This window comes from Tyto alba, unplaced genomic scaffold (genome assembly GCF_018691265.1).
Source record: "Tyto alba isolate M040663 unplaced genomic scaffold, T.alba_DEE_v4.0 Super-Scaffold_41, whole genome shotgun sequence".
Lineage (NCBI taxonomy): Eukaryota > Metazoa > Chordata > Aves > Strigiformes > Tytonidae > Tyto > Tyto alba.
The window spans coordinates 11,754,482-11,771,780 of NW_024881317.1; the positions used below are offsets into that span (position 1 = coordinate 11,754,482).

Sequence of the window (17,299 nt, forward strand, 5' to 3'; positions counted from 1 at the left end):
TCAAGAATGAGAGAACAATAGGAGATTTTCAGGCTATTTTACTAGCATTGCTATTTCCTTAAATCCAGTGCACACGTTGATTAATTCAGTTCAGTCAGTGAGAAAAATTTGCATATACAACAGCTTTAAAATGAGTGATTCTTTGAGAAGATTGCAGTAGTGTCCTGTAGCTTAATGCAAGTCTAAACTCCTGGGAATGTACAGAAGTAGTTTAAGGCTAGGGTTTACATAGAAGAGCAACTTAATTCCTAGTAGGAAAGAAAGTGAATGGAGGACAAATATAGGACAAAAGCTTGATCTTTAGAAAAAGTCTAGTATATGGTCCAAGAGGGAAGGTACATATTGATCCACTGTGAAATCAGTCCTTCTTCAAAAGGGTTTGACCAGCACTGAGAAGGAGCAGTTATTTCAAGCCCAGATGCATTAGCTTCCTGACAGGAGCTGGTCCTCCCCAGTAGCCCCTAGAAATGGAGACAGTTGTTCATCAGGTTTTATGTATGTACTATCCAAGTAAGGGTTGGGGTGGCGGATAGTGGTTTTTTTTTTTTTTTTTTTTTTACTCCCATAGGATACCATATGGGCTAAGAGAGGAGGGTTTGGTTTGGAGAATCATCTTTACTTCAGTGAGATGTCCCTTCTGTGCAATTCAACCCTATTCTGCTTGAACAAACCCCTATTAATAGCAAAGGGCTAAGATTCCTCAGAAACTCGAGGCCTCAGTTAAGACTTATGTACTTCATTTGCTTTTATTCTAAGGAACTAAGTCGGAAGAGGTATCTGTACGGAGCTTTTTTTCTCAATTCTCAGAGCAGCTCTGCCTGCTCAGAAGTGAAATACTTACTTCAGTAGCGCGTTCCAATAGAGAAAAGGCATCATATCAGCTTTCATATGGTACATGGTTACTCTCTCCTTACTCTGGTCAATGGGAAAGGTCTCCAAAGGTTGAGCGTCGTAGTCAAATTCTGCTAGAATCACCTTGTTATAGCCTGTTACTAGCGGACAGGAAGTATATCCATCGTACTGCAATAGAGAATAGCCCCTTTCCATTAATGTGAATAAAGCCTAAATGCTGAGGTGTTACAAGCCATAGGGTTAATATTTGTATTTCAAAATAAGTTACTATGAGGTTTTTGCTTTTATAGCATTAGTACCAGCAAGTTTAGAAGGCTGCTAAACCAATATTGGTTTAATAACTACAATACTAAGCCATTTTATTTCAAACACAGATTGTAGACTTGCTTAAACAACATTGCTTAAATTAGAACTAACCTAGAACAACAGGACTTTGTGTCATGAATTGCTGGTTATTGTAACCAGCAGAATTGGTGACCAGTAGGTCATTATGAGAGCTGGTGCTGGTTTTAACAGACAGTATATAAGTAACAGACAAAATCTAGTTGCAAAATTTTCAGAGAGTTGCAGTAGTATGGATGATGATATTAAGGTTAGTAGCCCAAGGAATATTAATTCAGAAGCCATATGAAAAATGGAAGTAGAGTCTCAGAGAGAAATTTGAACATAGGTATAGGCAAATATATCATCTGCAGTACAAAACTCCTTACAAGATCATGTTTGGTACAGAGGCGGCAAGTTCAACATTGTACAGATGTGTCAAGTTTGCAAGGCTTTTCCTGGAGTAGGGATTGCACTAGTCAAGTCTTACTCTAAATAAGTCATCTGCATTGGTCAAGAACCCCGACTAATCAGCCTTTAAACTCCTTTCAACTCAGAAGTCAGGAAAATAAATACATAATATTTTTTAAACACAGTATCAAGAATATGAATTATGCAACTAAATGACTATATGGCATATATTATTTAGCACCCCAACTGCTGCTGTAAAGCCCTTCCTGCCTTCCCGTTCACAGAGTTTAGCTGCTTGCAGGAGTTCCTGCATAAGAATAGAGAAAACCTTCAAGATAACTGCTCCCCAAGACAAGATCTGTGTGTACCTTTTTATTCGGCAACTGGTTCTTCATTACCAGGGAAATAGTTTTATCAAGCACTCCAGACTGGGCAGCTATACAAGAAAGAAAAAGTATATTAAGGGTTTGTTACAGGCAGCAATTATTGTCATTACTAGAGCAAATACTAGTAGCCAGGCAGTTTGTTGGACAATTCAGCTGTAATTGAACTTGGATGTCAAATCAGTTTGGGAAGTTTACAGTCACAGCTAAGGAAAAAAAAAATAGTTTGGAATAATGCTTTGGTCTCATTGTTTCCAACATGCTAGAGCTTAATGAAACTTGAGCTGTATGTTTTCAGCCTCTGCCCATTCTACACTAAATTATATTTCCTTTGTCTTCCCAAACACTTATGAATCTGGCACACTGCAGTTTTGTTTCATTTTGAGCACTGCAAGGGAAGTATTCTAGACTCGTTTGCTGGAGTAGTTCACCATTCTTCAAGTTACACCAATAACTTAATGTATAGCTGCTTTTTTTTTCCCCCCACACCAATAACATACTGTATAGTCTTTCTTTTTTTCCACGCTGTAATTTGTGGGTTTTTTTTGTTGTGAAACCATATACCTAAAGCGTTTTTATAGTGGACCCTGTGGCTACAAGCACAGAACATGTGATTCTGCAGTAGCAACTTATCAGTTAGCTGACACATGCATGAGCTGCTAAGATAGAGCAGAAAGTTTTGTTACTGAATGATGACAGAATGCAAGAGCAGCACACTTATGTCATTCAGTGAACACAGAATTAGTTCATCTGTGAAGCATTTGGAAGAGAAGAACTGTGGGTTAATGGCATCAGCATGGTCTGTAGTTAATTAGTTAGCCCAGGAGACCTGGGTCTTTTAGAAGGCTGGAAATAATTGAAGTCAAGGCCTCAGGAGTAACAAACTGAACAAAAAGCTTACTGTCACGCCCACACGTTTCACACACACACACACACACACACACACACACAGGCAACTTTACCTACAGCTGCAGCAGTTTTTGATGTTGGAAGGTTGGTGCAGTCTCCAATACCAAACACATTAGGATACTTTTTGTGTTGTAGAGTTTCCTTATCTACATCCACCCAGCCAATTGCATCTGAGACAGGACTGTTGATGAGAACATCAGGAGGCCCCATGGGGGGTGTGACATGAAGCATTTCATACTAGACAGAAAGAAAAGGCACTCAACAGCTAGTTTATCAGAGCAAATCATACCTGTATTGATACAAGGCAATCAATGCGGAGTGGTTTTCTTGGTTTGTTTTTTAAAAGTACAAGTATATAGAATGAAAATTTGCTCTCAACTTTGAAGTGCATCCTTTAATTAATATGAACCTTATCAGGCATCTCAAGTTAAGACTGGCATAACAGCAACTTGCCTTCATATACATTTAAGACATTCCCAAGTTACACTGACAAGGCATGCAGGATTCCAGGTATGGTTTATGAAATGCTTTTTTCTTCTTTCCACCTTGGTTTCAAACTTTTTAATCTTCTGCTAAAGTTAGAGATGGTACTTTCAGGAGGAGATGGCGGTATATAACAAAGCAGACATTATGCTATTATAGTGTGGCAGTTATATTACAGTATAGAAGGAAAAGAAATAGGACCAAATTAGAGGTTGGAAAGCTCCTTACCTGATGAACTTCAGTCACTCCAGGTTTGTCCAAGTTTTCAAACACAGCTTCCTGCTTGTCTGCTCGAACTTCTACAAGGTTGTGCTTATAGTTAACAGCAATATTCCTCTCCTTTATTATTTCAAGCAATGCATCAGCATACTTCTTAACACCAAAAATGACACCAAGTGAAGTGTTGAACATTATGTTTGCTTTGGAACGTTTTCCTGTCTGCAGAGAGATCAAATTAGCCTTTTCTGTTAAGAAACTGTGTCAAGCTAGAAGAGACAAAAGAACTATGCTGCACTAGTGAAGAGCTGACAGAACTATTAATGTAGTTCAGTTGTTAATGAAATATTAACATCAGAACTCCCGAGATACAGCTATTTCACACCATGTTAAAAGCTAGACGAGACAATCTTTAGTCTTTCTGAGTGAGGTACTGAAGACAGCCCACACAAACTGCTAGCTGAGAAGAGGTGGCTGCAATTCACCGAGGAACTGCTGTATGCAGGTTAAGCACCTGTAGCAGCTTAGCATTATATAGCTTTCCGAACCCTTCACTTCTATGCATTATTCAGATACTCGCCCATTGGATAGCTCATGAAACTTGAACACATATGAAACCTGACACTTCCACCTGAAGTTGTCTTTTGTTTACACTAAGGTTGCTTTAACAGCCTGGTTAAGATTCCTCCCCATGCTGAGACAGTGCACCACTTTGCAAACTAGCAGAAAGACAAACGGCAATAGGTATTAAGTACTTAAAGTAACAAGAATTACTTAATTCTAGCCAGCATTATTTTAGTGCACCACCTGAAGTTATAAATTAGGCTGAGAACAGTTGTATCTGTAGCTCACCAGAAGCAGTTCTCTCCTTATGGTTTCTGAATTCTACAAGTTTCTTCAGTATTAAATATATGCTAAATATTTATGTACAGTTCAGTTAGCTTCATTTATTATACAATAATAGAAAAAGCAACTCAGTCACTTTAATTTAGTAATTCTGAGTCACATTCCTCCCACGTGGTTTTTATTTGTTTTAAATGTAATATGAATCCCTTAGAACAAGCCTGCCTTCCAACTGTGGGAACAAGCACTGGCACTGTGAGTAAAATACTTACTTTCCTCCAGTAGGCTTCTGATAAGTACATGATCTTCTGAGGAGCCCCTGCACACTTCACTGGAGTATTTGGAAAAGTGAAGATAGCATTTCCTTCCTTGAAATCTTGTAAAGCTTTCCATGTTTTCTCTACCGTATGAACTGAATAATTGGAACCTATTTTAGGGTGATGAAAACCCTCAGGCAAGCCTTTGATCTAAGAAAATGAAATTAAGGTTTAAAGAACCGATGGCAAAAATTTTGTTGTCATCATCAAGTATTAAATGCAGACTTGAGAAATAGGTATGTAAGAAGCCTCTAGCAAAAAGGAAGCCCCTACATACTTGCTAGCTGGCATTTTTGGAAATAAGCCTAGCAATCAAACATATTTCCATTAGAATTTAGTAGATGATTTAACATTTACTGAAATTACTGTGGTCTGCAACATTTGTAGCGTAAGTGTTCAGTGCAGATGCAATCCCAAGTTTTTGTGGACTAGTGCATGAAATTCAGAGTAAGAATATATAAAGTCACTGCCATGTCATTCATTGTAAGTAAAAATCATGTTAAAAAAAAAAAAAAAAGGCATTATGAAAATTTGTAAGCTGAATGAAACTCTCCCATAGTCAGCTGCAGATATCTACAGTTCCTAGGGTTATTTTGATTTAACTCAACTGTCTCCAATAATTATTTCCCTACTATGCCTGGGCATCTGCTTATGAGAAAGGGAGTTGTCCACATTTCAACATAACAGAAATTTTGTGAGAAAACGGAGACATGTAACATGCACTGCATGTGTTTGGGACATTACAGTCTACACCAGGAAGCATGCTGTTGGTGAAGACAAATCAGAAACCATCCCTCTTTTTAAAGTGGCCACTTTTGTTGTGAAGCCATATAGAACTGTTATTATGCCCTTTATTCACTACAGAGTAATAGTGATTAACTGTATTACATGGCTTCTAGTACTCAATTTAGTTTTATCAGGTTGTACTGAAGAGATATATATGAAGACTGAAGGGGTCGCTGAACACAATGCAACTCCTCATTCCACTGATCTAATCACCAGATTTTATCTGGTGTGACTATAGTTAAGTAAGGCTAGCTCTTGCTTTATGGATGCCTCGGGAGCTTTTCAAAGAGATACTCAAATATATTATCAGATACTACATCATATTCAGGTCAGATTAAAACCATGAGAGTCAATCGCTCAAACATCTTGCCTTTGTGTTTTCCTACTCCTCCATATCGCTATGGTCATTCCGGTGCCACACAACAGTATTAACATTTTGCTTTGGGTGCCACTGAATGAAGTGTACAGGAAACCGAAGAGATCAGAAGGGCCCCAGGTGGGTCCCCAGTTACCACAAGCGTGGTAATGCAGCTAGTTCCTTTTGAAGTGCATCCTTTAACAAAGGTGAGGGTGGGTTAAATTAATTCTGCAGGACAGATTTTACTGATCGCTTGTGTGTTCCTCACTTCTGTTAACATCAGCAATGCTTCAGACTACAGTCAGCGTACCTTATTATCTCATTATTACAGACTGCCTCTAAGTTCTAGACTTAACTTGCTGCCCCATTTGCTGATACTGTTATAGAGATGCAACAAAGCTGTCTTAAAAGACCTTCACAAGGGTAATTTGGGTTATTACAGAGAGATATGTGGAAGAAGTAAACTCATTAGGCTGTCTTCTGGCTCTTTAACTTGTATTAGCATTCAACACCTTGTGGCTCTTTAATCTGTATTAGCATTCAATACCTCACAGTAAAAAGGTGTACTGAAAAGCCATTTACTTTAGTGAGGATCATAAGGATACATGATGCCATTAAACTTGTAAAAAACATGTTTACTATAAAACAAATACCTTTTCATAATGCAGACTAATCCCAAGGGCAATTATGAGATACTTGTAAGATATCTGTTGTATAAGGGGAAAAAAAAAAAAAGTATTTTAGACAAACCCCAAAACATTACCTCAAAGCAAATTTAAGTTATCTGACAGCAACAGAGGCATAAGGGAAGGAGATATACGGACCATTAGTAACATAAACGTTAAGCTCTAAGAATAATTTATAGTTAAAATGCTAACTGCATTGTGAGTTACACATACAGCCTTTGCTATACACAAAACCAAGTGTTTAGAGCAAAAAATTGTAACTTTAATGTTCAGTTCACTATAAACAGGGAAAAGACTTAGAATAATGATATTTTAAGTTGATGTTATTCTAACCTAGTTATCTACAACATTTTTTCTTAGAAACAGATTTTAGGATCAAGTACTTTTCATATGACTAAATGGAATTTCCTGGCCTCCTAGACGCTGAAGGAAGGTCTTTACTCAATAGGGAGTTCCAAGGGAATCTGCAGGAGGTAGACAGACAACTCATGACATAGAATAAGAAATTAAGAATAACTTTTAAAATTTTTCATTTTTCTTTACATCATTACCTTGGTATCATTCTCCAGCCAGACACAGTTCTTATCTGGATCCAAGGCTGTAACTCGAGATTTGATCCACTCAACACCTTTAGGCATTACACTTCCTGTTGGACGTGCAGAAGTTGCCAGTTGCTTTGCACCACCGCCAACCAGGGTCCACAGTGGCTGATAGTAATGAGTCTGGAAGAAATGTTCAAATGGACATTTAAGAGCTGTTTAAAAGGGACTTTAAGATGAAGGTTCATCACTCCAAATAGGAAGCAATGTGCTCTTAACATTGTATTATTCTTGACAAAAGAGGTTGTATAAATAATCAAGAGTTTTACATGACAAAGCTGGAAGGATGTGCATCTCTATCACAAAGCAACAAATTTCATGCAAAGCCTTCTAAAAGATGGCTAGTTGGCTCCCTCGCCACAGTTAAAAACATGTGGGGTTGGAGAGGGATGAGAAGCAGACCAATCTGGTCACACATGTGAAACACTTATTCCTTTCAATGCTTTACAGCTGAGGAAGACTTACCTTACTTGGCTCAACAACAGCCACATTTTCTGCCCCCACTTTCCTCTTCATCCGAGCACTCATGGTGATTCCACCAGTGCCTCCACCCAATACAAGTACTTCGTAATAATCCTTGGCAGCACACCTGGCTGCTGTATGTAAGCCAAAGGAGTTCATCTTCTGCATTCCTGGTTTCAGCAGCCATACTCCAGGACGGAGACAGGAACAGGAGGACACTACTCCAATTGCTGACATCTTTCAGTAAGTGGGAAGCTACAAGATAAGGAGAGGCACCAGTAAGTAGGAGAGGCTACAGAAAGTAGAATTCATATTCATTTGTATGCCTGGATGGCATACTTCAAGGCAAGAATTATAATACTAAACCTTTGTTGCAGCTAAAACACTAATTTGCAAAGGGACTGTAATCAATTTGGGGAAGAAAAAAAGTCAATCCTGGCCTCTGCCAGGGAATTGAAATTTCACACAAGCAAATGAATTCTAACAAAGTACAAGAACATTTTCTGGTTATCATGGCAGGAAAGTGTATCTGATCCTATAGCACAGGCGATGCACATGCTGTAACTCCAGCCGTAATACTGCAAACCTGAAGAGATGAGTGCCACAAAAAGGAAGAATTTGCTAAGTTGTGTAGATCACTGAAATACTGAACAAGGTAGTTGTGTGTACATACTGAGTGCCATTGCACTAACTAATCTATCAGCCAAACACATCATTACAGTTGTATTTTACTGTTAGGATGTGCCAGCACATGCACACATCAGACATAACTCTTCTCTCTGCCTCTCAGGGGTGCACGCCATCGGGGTAAACATGCTGCATTCTGTAGCACTTTGAGGAAGGGCACGTGTATTCACCTATTCTTGCAGGAGAAGTAGTGAGCCCTCAGCTTGATAGGAAAACAAAGTTCAGTGAAACGAGCTCACATCTTCCTGGATCTGGGATCTTTGAGTATACTCAAAATACTTAGTTCTCTATCCATGGTCACCTTTTACATCAGCAAATTAACTGGAAACGAAGGTTAGAAACCCATACTCATCCTTGCTACAGCTGCACCCTGTCACCTGACAAGCAAGAACCAGAACCTTAAAGCACTGTAGCACTGGATATGCAATTGCATTACCTAGAAGACAGTCAAGGTTAACCACGTATTTCCCTCCCTCTGTTAGTGAACAAGAGCTGTTCCTGTACTACATCTGTTTGCACACGCTGAATATCAGTTTTTAGCTTTTCAGTGATAAAACAGGTATAAACACATTTTAATTCAGTTCCTTATTGTTGCATTGCCAGTAAAGAATGAGTAAGCATTGTAACCTGAAAAGCAACTTACGACAAGACTTTCCTGTGTTCTATACCTGCTCCCCGTTGTTGAATCTCTTGAGTCATCAGGCAATAATTCAATTTTTTTCCACTCTCAAAGGGTAGAACTCATTTATGGTACTTACAGACAGGAGTCTGAAAAGTAAACTAGAAACCTCAAATATTTTAAAGAAAATCTAAGGCCAGCTTCAAAAATTCTCCGCTACACTAGAAGTAGTTGAGCAATTAATTCTCCACCTTCCTGTGCTATCTTACCATCCCTCATGTCCATGTACCCCAAATTCTTTATGAAGTGCCATTATTAAACCCTAAAGTATAATTTAGGACAGAGAGGGAAAGTCTCAGAGGTGTTCACTGTAAAAATAATTTTAATCATTTTGTTTTACAGGAAGTTTCCAAGATGCAAAGATATTCTTTCTCTACCTATTCAAAATAAATAAAAAAAACCCAACTGTAGAATAAGTTAGCTTCACTTTAGAAGGCTGTTTATCATCTATCTAGTGCAGGCAGTTATTTAAAGATGTGGACAGACTGCCCAAGCACGGGGAGGAAGTTGTTCTAGCCCTCGAAATAAAAGTTACCTGATGAAGATTTGTCCTGCTTTCTCCAAATCAGAGAGAGAGATGAATTGTGAAGAGTAAGTTTTGCAACTTCCGTCTGAGAGAGAGTTTTCAGAGGGACATCCTGTTCCCGGAAGTCATGAACACAGGATTTTGCTTTGAGTTTTATTAAACACACAGAACAGGCACAGCAGCCTGCTGACTGACAACACGCAGAACGTCCAGACCAAGAGAATGAGACTTAATATTTGTTATGTTAACTAAGTAATAATTATCCGCTCTGACCAAACAGATTTTGAAGTAAGCATGCTTATGAGCACACGCGAGATGTACCTTAACTAACCAGCAGTCTAACTGATGAGAATGCAGTATCATGTTGTTTCTAAATTGTTTCAGAGTATACAGAAACAAACAATCTGAAATGTCATTTGTAGACAGCTGTTTTAAAAATAACAGCAAAATCCTTCATATTAAACTCCCATGTTAGACAGCAGCTGTACAACTGAGTCAACAACATATCAACCCTCTACTTTGGATGCTGGAGATCAAGGAACAGGGGAATTACAGGACAAAAATTACGGTGAAGGGGAAAATCAGTAGATAGCCTACAGAACTGAAATTTTAAGCTTTTACAAGACCATTTTAAACACAGCACGCTTACCCATCATCCTTTAAACTATGCACCACAAAACATAACAGTTGGTTATGCCAATACAGTACAGCCTTATATAGCATGAAATCACATTCCTAGTGAAGATCCGTATACAAGTCTTTGAGCGCTGCCTAGAAAGGTAAAGCCTACAATACACTTCTCCGCCTCAGTGAGGGCTCTGCTCAGCTTGAGACAGTTCTGCCCTTTCAAACTAGTTCTGTCACCGGGAGGGGCAAGTCTGTTCTACAAACACATTCAAGCCACCATAGTTTGGTACAGAGTTGGCAGCTTGTGTAATGCTACTGCAGCACAACTCGCCTGGCATCACAAAAATCAGGGTGATGTGACTCACAATAAGTCCACAGAAAAATCTCATTTCTACTAGAAGAGCTGGCATTTCAAACCTTTTTTGCTTCCCCTCCTTTTTTAAAAACAGACTTTTTTCCCCCAACATTCTTACCTTGAAGATAATCAGCAAAGACTGTCACACCTCCATTCACAAATCTCTTTTCCCTTTTACTGTAAGGCTATTTGTTCACATGATTTTAGAACAAGTCTGTTTAATACTGAAGAAAATGCAATTAAAAAAAAAAAAAAATCACAGTGAAGACTGCCCAGGAGAGCATCTGAATGCCATTAAGCAGGTTAAGGTAGTACAAACATAAACCCAGTGACTTTTCAGTTAAAAAAAAAAAAAAAAAAGTAGAAAACGCTTTTTCCTACAGTTAGTGGCTTATATCCCTTTAAGAGATTGAGAAAACAAACCATGAAGAACTATTCTCACTCAGCTGTTCTTAAAAAACAAATGAACGACCTGTCTAGAAGCATGATGGAGGAACTGAATTGGTTACCAACATTTATTTTAACTTTAAACTAAAAAGAGAAGTGGTTAATTACCAGCACCAACATTCAATCTGTTCTCGCGTGCGCTTACCAGGTCCACCAGCTGATTTAACATGGAAGGTGCTTTGTCACAATTAGTTCTGCAGTATTACCCATGCAGAGAAGGTATCACTGAACAGGTACATCCGAAGACACATGCAGAATGCCAAGTGGTACAAGCCACTGAAGCATGGCACTTCATGTGGAGACACTCCGGACAATTACGGATTTTCCCCTCTCGGGGGTACCTCTCTATGCTCGGCTCCCAAGGGTGACTACTCTGCGGAGCCAGTTTATGAACAATCTGTTGCAGGGCGTCAGAACAAATGAAGTTAGAAAAGTCTTACCAGCAAGAGTAAAGATCATTGCAACTGCTCTCTAAACAGTTGGCCGCAGATTAACAGTTTAAATACTCCACCCTTGCACAAACACTCGGCAGCTCCAGCGTGCTCGCATGGCAGGCAGCAGTTTCTCTCCCCGGTGCAAAGCCTGCGTACCTCACGCATCCGGCACAACAGCGAAACGGCTCCCGGCCAGCCAGCGGGTCAACGCGCCCGGGTCTCCTCGCCAGGGCTCGGACACCCCGAGGCACCGGGGGAAGCAGACCCGGTCCTGGCAGGCGCGACCTCTCGGTAAATCCGGCCGCGCACCCCGGGCTTGGTGCCGCTGAGCGCCGCCAAGGGCGGGCGAGGCCCCGCTGCACCCCGCTGGGACCCCCGGGCAGAGCCGCTGCCCCGCCGCGCTCAGCGAGGCCGCGCTGCCGGCGCAGCGCCCGAGGCCCGCAGGCTGCCCCGCCCGCCGGGCACGGCCCTCCCGCCCCGGGGCCCAGGGCCGCCGCCGCCGCCCGCTTCGGCCCGCCCGGGACCCCCGCACCCTCACGCCGCGGCCGGCCCCGGCGCCCCGCTCGCCCGGGACCCCCCGCTCCCTCCCGGCAGGGCTGACGCCCCCGGCGGCAATGCCCCTCACCCCTGCCTGCCTGTTGCACCGACCTCCGCGGGGAAGGGCCGGGGGAAGGAAGGACCGCGCCGCCGCCCCGGGCGCGATAAACGGCGGGTCCTGGCAGCGGGCGCGGCGGGGCGGAGCTCGGACAGGGCAGGTGCGGGCGGGCAAAGGCCGGGGCCGGGCGGGGTGGGCGCCGGCCTCCGGGGGGGCTCTGCCAGCCGGGCAGCCCCTGCCGCTCGCTTACGGTTGGGTCTCTGATCCCCCTCAGAGGTCTGAAAGCCACTGCTGGAGCTGCCGGCACTCCAAGGAAAGCTGGACGGACTCTAGCAGCTTTGCGTTAATCTTTTTCCTGACTGTCCTATCTTCTAACCAATTGCTCTACAGGCCTTCCATCTCAAACATCAGACTTATGCCTGGAATCCCACCATGTTAAAAAAATACATGAAATATTTTTTTCTCTTAATAAGCCGAACGAATTATTAGAGTCCTAAGCTGGAATCAGGCTGTAACTCACTTGGAAGCATGGAGAAAGAGGACAAGCAGAGAGTTGGGCTGCCATCTCTTGTTTCTATCCCTCTAACTGCAGCCCACTGCTGAGCCAAGCTTTAAGATGTTTTCCCCAAATACTTTCTAGGGCCTTTGATTTACGACATGGTGACAGCATGAAGTAATAACAGCTGTTAATCCACTAAATCATGTTTGTCAAGCCAAAAAAAAGTCACGTGAAGATTAGTGCTAACACAGACAAAATTACTTGTGCCAACTCATACGCATCAAGCTACCAACAGATCCAAACCATTTGGCAGGCCATTTCCTTCTCAGGCTCAACCTTCTCCTCTTGGCACAAAGTTTCTGCACAGGTACAACTGCTCAGTTGGTACACAGCCAGCTGTGGAAAGCTATAAAGAATGAGGGGAAGGTGTTGAGGAGTTAAATGGGCAGACACTACGAGGCTGCTCCACTGTCTGCATGCAGTTGAGAAGCAGAAAGGAACGAGACGTTCTGCAGGGTGCCCATGTGAAAAGGGGTACATGTGTCTGTCCCCTGGTGCATCCAGGTGTGCACACTGCAATCACATCCCGCACTTCTGAACAAAAACAGTTTCTCTGTCCCAGCTCCACAGTTGTCATTTGTTCAGCACAAGTGCACTGCCACTCCTCATGGCCAGCCAGTGGCAAACTGCCTAATACTCTTTGCTTGTGCCACTTGGCCTACGCTTCGTGTTACTTTGAGCTTCTATTTGTAGAAAAGGAGCTTCAGTTGCTTTTCTCAGCTTACGGCTAAAGGCCAATAATCATCAAGTCAAGCCTGACAACTTACCTGTGTTCTCACAGATGCTCCCTGCCAGGTACAGAGGCTATTTGAGATGAGGCCACAGCATCTAACATCTGAATTAGAACAACTCATTTTGCCTGCTTGTAAAAACCCAGGCTATCATTCCCTATCAGTGGCTGTTCTCACAAAAAAATACACAAAGTAAGTCCAAGAAGCAGGTTTAGCCAAAAGATATCATTAATTCTGACAGGATACGAGTTACCTTTTTGGAGGAACTTCTCAGTATTTAGTAGTTCCATACACATATGTGAAGTTTCTGTAATGCTTTCCACAGCTACATAACACCTGCAACAGCAGGTAAAATGTGTAAACGTAATAAAAGTAAGAAAGTCCAAAGTCAAAAGGCCTTCAAAACAAACCATTTTTCTTCCTGTCACTTGCATAAGACTTGGCACATCTAATACCAGTTCCACAGAAGCTTAAACACTACATTATTCTACATGAAAGCACTATCAAATGAATAAACCCTCCCAATTTTAGTCTAATGCCTTCCCTTTTCTCCCTTTTGAGTGCATCTGAAAACAAAACCTTAATACATGTGCTTCCATAAGTTTTGAAACAGAAACCCTGACCTAAACCCAGCTGCAAATCCGGCTGGTACCAGCCTCGAAGTCCCACCTAGATCCACTTAGCACAGGTCACTCACCTCAGCCTGACCTAAACGAAAATCACAACCCCTATACTAGCTGTAACCCAGTAACCACTGATACTTCGATATCTGAACATTATCCGGTTACATGTAAGCAGCAACCCCAAACCTTAATCTAGTGGTCCTTTTCTATAAACAGAAAAATAGCAAAATAATTAAATTTTAATTAAAAAAAAACCCAAACACTTACTAGATCAATAATTAATAAATGACCTCCGATGACTGTAACAAAGCCTCATTCTTCAAAGCTGCTGAACACCTACACTTTCATGGATTTTACTGGACAGAAAATGTACTGGGAGAAGACACAATCAGTATCTTTAAAAATATGACATGGAGATTAGACATGTTTGTTAATAGAAGTGACTTCTCTAAAGAGAAAAAGGCCCCATGGTTTACAGTCTCATCTTTTAAAACAACCAAACTGCCCATTTTCATAATTAAGAGCTTCCTGACTTCCTGTTCCCAGCTGCTCCAACATAGTCAAAGTACAGCCTGTTTTCCACATTTTTTGTTCTAAGAGGTTGATCCTCAGCTCCCTCCATGAGAAAATAAAGTTGTTTTGTTTTAAAACATATATTTTTAGGATTGTCTTTAAATATTAAAATATCTTCTTTATGCTCTCATGCGTATTTCCCCAGCCTTCTCGCAGAAGTGGTCTGCAAGTTTAGTAAAGAAATTACTTAACTCACAAACAGAACACATAAACCAAACACGAAGAAACTACTCACCTGTAGCCCAGAGCCCTCCTGCAGCCGCAGGGAGCGCTGCCTATCTCTCTCACAGCAGCAAAGTCCAGGCAGGATGAGGGGTGGAGGGTGCTGTGCGAGGGCTGGGCACACACTGCCCGGGTGCACGCCACCTCAGCACCACTGGCACCCAGGGTGGCTGCGGGAGCAATGGGTAACACTCCCTGCTCACCAGGCAACTGCGCTTTCCTGGGAAGCCTGGAGCATGCACCTCCTGGCCGGCTAATTATACTGACCCCTCCACAGGACAACATCTGCATGTCTGTCTAGGCTTAGACTGTGAGTTCTGCAGGATGCGGAGTATTCTTCCATGGAAAGTGCTTACCTGATAGTGAGCACAATCTGAAATGAACTCTGGTAGCACTGGATGATGTAGAAGAAAAGCAGTGATTTCCTCACATCATCTTTGGTATGTTTTCTTGGAGATACTCTTCTTCTGGCATACTTCTAAGTCATAGAATCTGTAAGGCTAACAAAAAAGAAGCAGTAATACAAACAAAAAAATACAGAAGCAGAAGCAAAGCAAGAGTAAGAAATACATCCTCATACGTAGTTTACCAACATGACTTCCACCCAATTTTAAAGACTGGAAAACTAGCAACTTCAGTTGAGCACTGAAGGGGTGAAACATTGGTTTCAGGTAGTAGGGTGGCAAAAAGTTCATATTAACTCTTCTATTACTCTGGCAGGCTGTATTTACATGGGAGGAGATTATTTTTTACATGAGTCCCAGGTGACAGATGTCTTGCTCATCACGGCAATAAACTATATTTCTAAATTTAGATAGTGTTTTGCTGACCAGTACATGTACAGATGGTCCTGCTTTCACAGTAGTGCTGGGATGTATTTTCATCGCAACACATGAAACAAAATTGATCAGCCTAATCTTTTGTCTTACATCTTTGTGTGACTGACAGTGTAACATCAATTACTTATGTAAACTACTGCTTTAGAGACTATCACCTTTGCATGTGTACAGATTTTGAAATTATCCTTTATTAAGCTTTAAATTATTTGCTTCATTAAGTTGAAAGTTTGCAAAAGCTGAATACATGTTGTAACTTTTCCAACTGCCAAGCAGGGTGTTCTGTTTCCTTCCTTAAACCCTATGGCTTGACATGGTGGAGATAAATGGAGATAGGAACAAACCCAAGAAGAAATTACTGAGTTATCAGGTATTGCCAACATCTGTGCTTTAAAGCTACACGTCACTTCACAAACACTTAAATTATGAACCTGAGTTAGTCATAACCTCCCAGATCCGTGGTTGCCAACAGGTACTGCCCAGAGGAGAACAGTTAAGATCCTCCCCACCAACACTGCTGTGACACTGTCAGGTACCAATAACAGAGCTGTTCTTCCCATCAGTTTTAGTTCAATCACCTACACAGAGAATATTGGAGAAAACTAAATTTGTCACATCATAAGAGTTCTTGGCTGCACTGGTATCACAAAGGACTGGTTTGAAGACACACAATGGTGTGGGGGGATGTGACTGTCCAGTTTTGGTGCCTGTTTTTCTACAAACCACTTTGCCAAGGACTGAGAAAAGTAAAGTACAAGCGTACTTCTTTCTCCAAACATATTGGAGAGCAGTGATATTTGTATCAAAACCAACTATTTATTTTAACCTAAGCTTACAGTTTGATTTAAGGATAAATAAATAATAAATAAATCAAATAATCTCTGCTACCTTTACATACTAAGAAACTTAGTGCATACTGTGTTTTGCCTAGCATGAATAGCCATATTAATATCTATGCTGCTATAATTCATATTCTTACAGATTTACATTACTAATTCCAAGTCCTGCAAAGTTTTTAGCAGTAATTTAGTTATATTCTAGCAACTAATCTAACAAACATCAAATAACCAATCAGATTTAAAGAGATTTTTTAAAAAATGACCCCTGCAAATCGAGGCACTAATTTGCCAAGCTCAGAATTAAAGGACAACAGTGTTGAAAAGCAAACAGTAGGTGGCAGAAAGTGTTTGCTGAACTGTAATTCAGAATAAATCAGCCAGAGAACTCTCTCAGCTGCTAGAATGCCAACAGAACAGCTACAGAAACATCCTTTATGTTATTATATATGCTGTTATCACATCGTAGCACACAGAATAAAACCAGGTAAAATATTCTGTAGCCACTTTCAAAAAGGAAACAAATATTTGTCTTATGAACATGGCAAAACTACCACTGTTAGTGAAAAAGCCAGATTTCACTGGATTAAAAATTGGCTCATGTAAAGCTGTACAGCTATAGATGGGGGAACCTAAATTAGGCATCCAAGTTTACAACAGCAAAGATAAAAGCATGGGAAACCAAGATTTACTAGTTAGCAACAGCAATTCCTAAATTTGTAGAATCTTACAAAATAAAAATTCAAAGAGTTATAGCACAGTTAAGTGTCTTACTTTGGCTGCTATGACTTGATAGTTTAAAACCAAGTGAGGACACTGAGTATGAATCAGTACAAAAAAAAAAAAAAAAAGTAGTGTTTTAAAGCTGTCATTCTATCCGTGTCTCAAAAAGATGCAGCTGGATGCACCTCCTCATGTGGATGGAACGAAAAGTCAATAAGAA

General features: G+C 41.0%; 1 protein-coding gene across 13 annotated transcripts; it reads right to left on the reverse strand.

Annotated features, from left to right (window-relative positions):
- Positions 1 to 23: 23 nt before the first annotated feature.
- On the reverse strand, positions 24 to 15,184 carry SQOR (sulfide quinone oxidoreductase). 13 transcript variants are annotated; one of them, XM_032983018.2, is made up of 10 exons: positions 15,041 to 15,184; positions 7,630 to 7,881; positions 7,117 to 7,287; positions 6,533 to 6,586; positions 4,691 to 4,885; positions 3,588 to 3,797; positions 2,930 to 3,113; positions 1,953 to 2,020; positions 842 to 1,020; positions 24 to 461 (listed from the first exon to the last, which is right to left on the reverse strand). In XM_032983018.2, exons 2-10 carry the CDS (start codon positions 7,861 to 7,863, stop codon positions 404 to 406), a joined length of 1,353 nt encoding a protein of 450 aa, XP_032838909.1. In that variant the 5' UTR covers positions 7,864 to 7,881; positions 15,041 to 15,184; the 3' UTR covers positions 24 to 403. The 13 variants fall into 13 exon arrangements, with proteins under 13 accessions (XP_032838909.1, XP_042659937.1, XP_042659938.1 ...); XM_042804003.1 differs by lacking the exon at positions 15,041 to 15,184 and adding an exon at positions 14,698 to 14,718; XM_042804004.1 differs by lacking the exon at positions 15,041 to 15,184 and adding an exon at positions 14,157 to 14,176.
- Between the last annotated feature and the right edge of the window lie 2,115 nt (positions 15,185 to 17,299).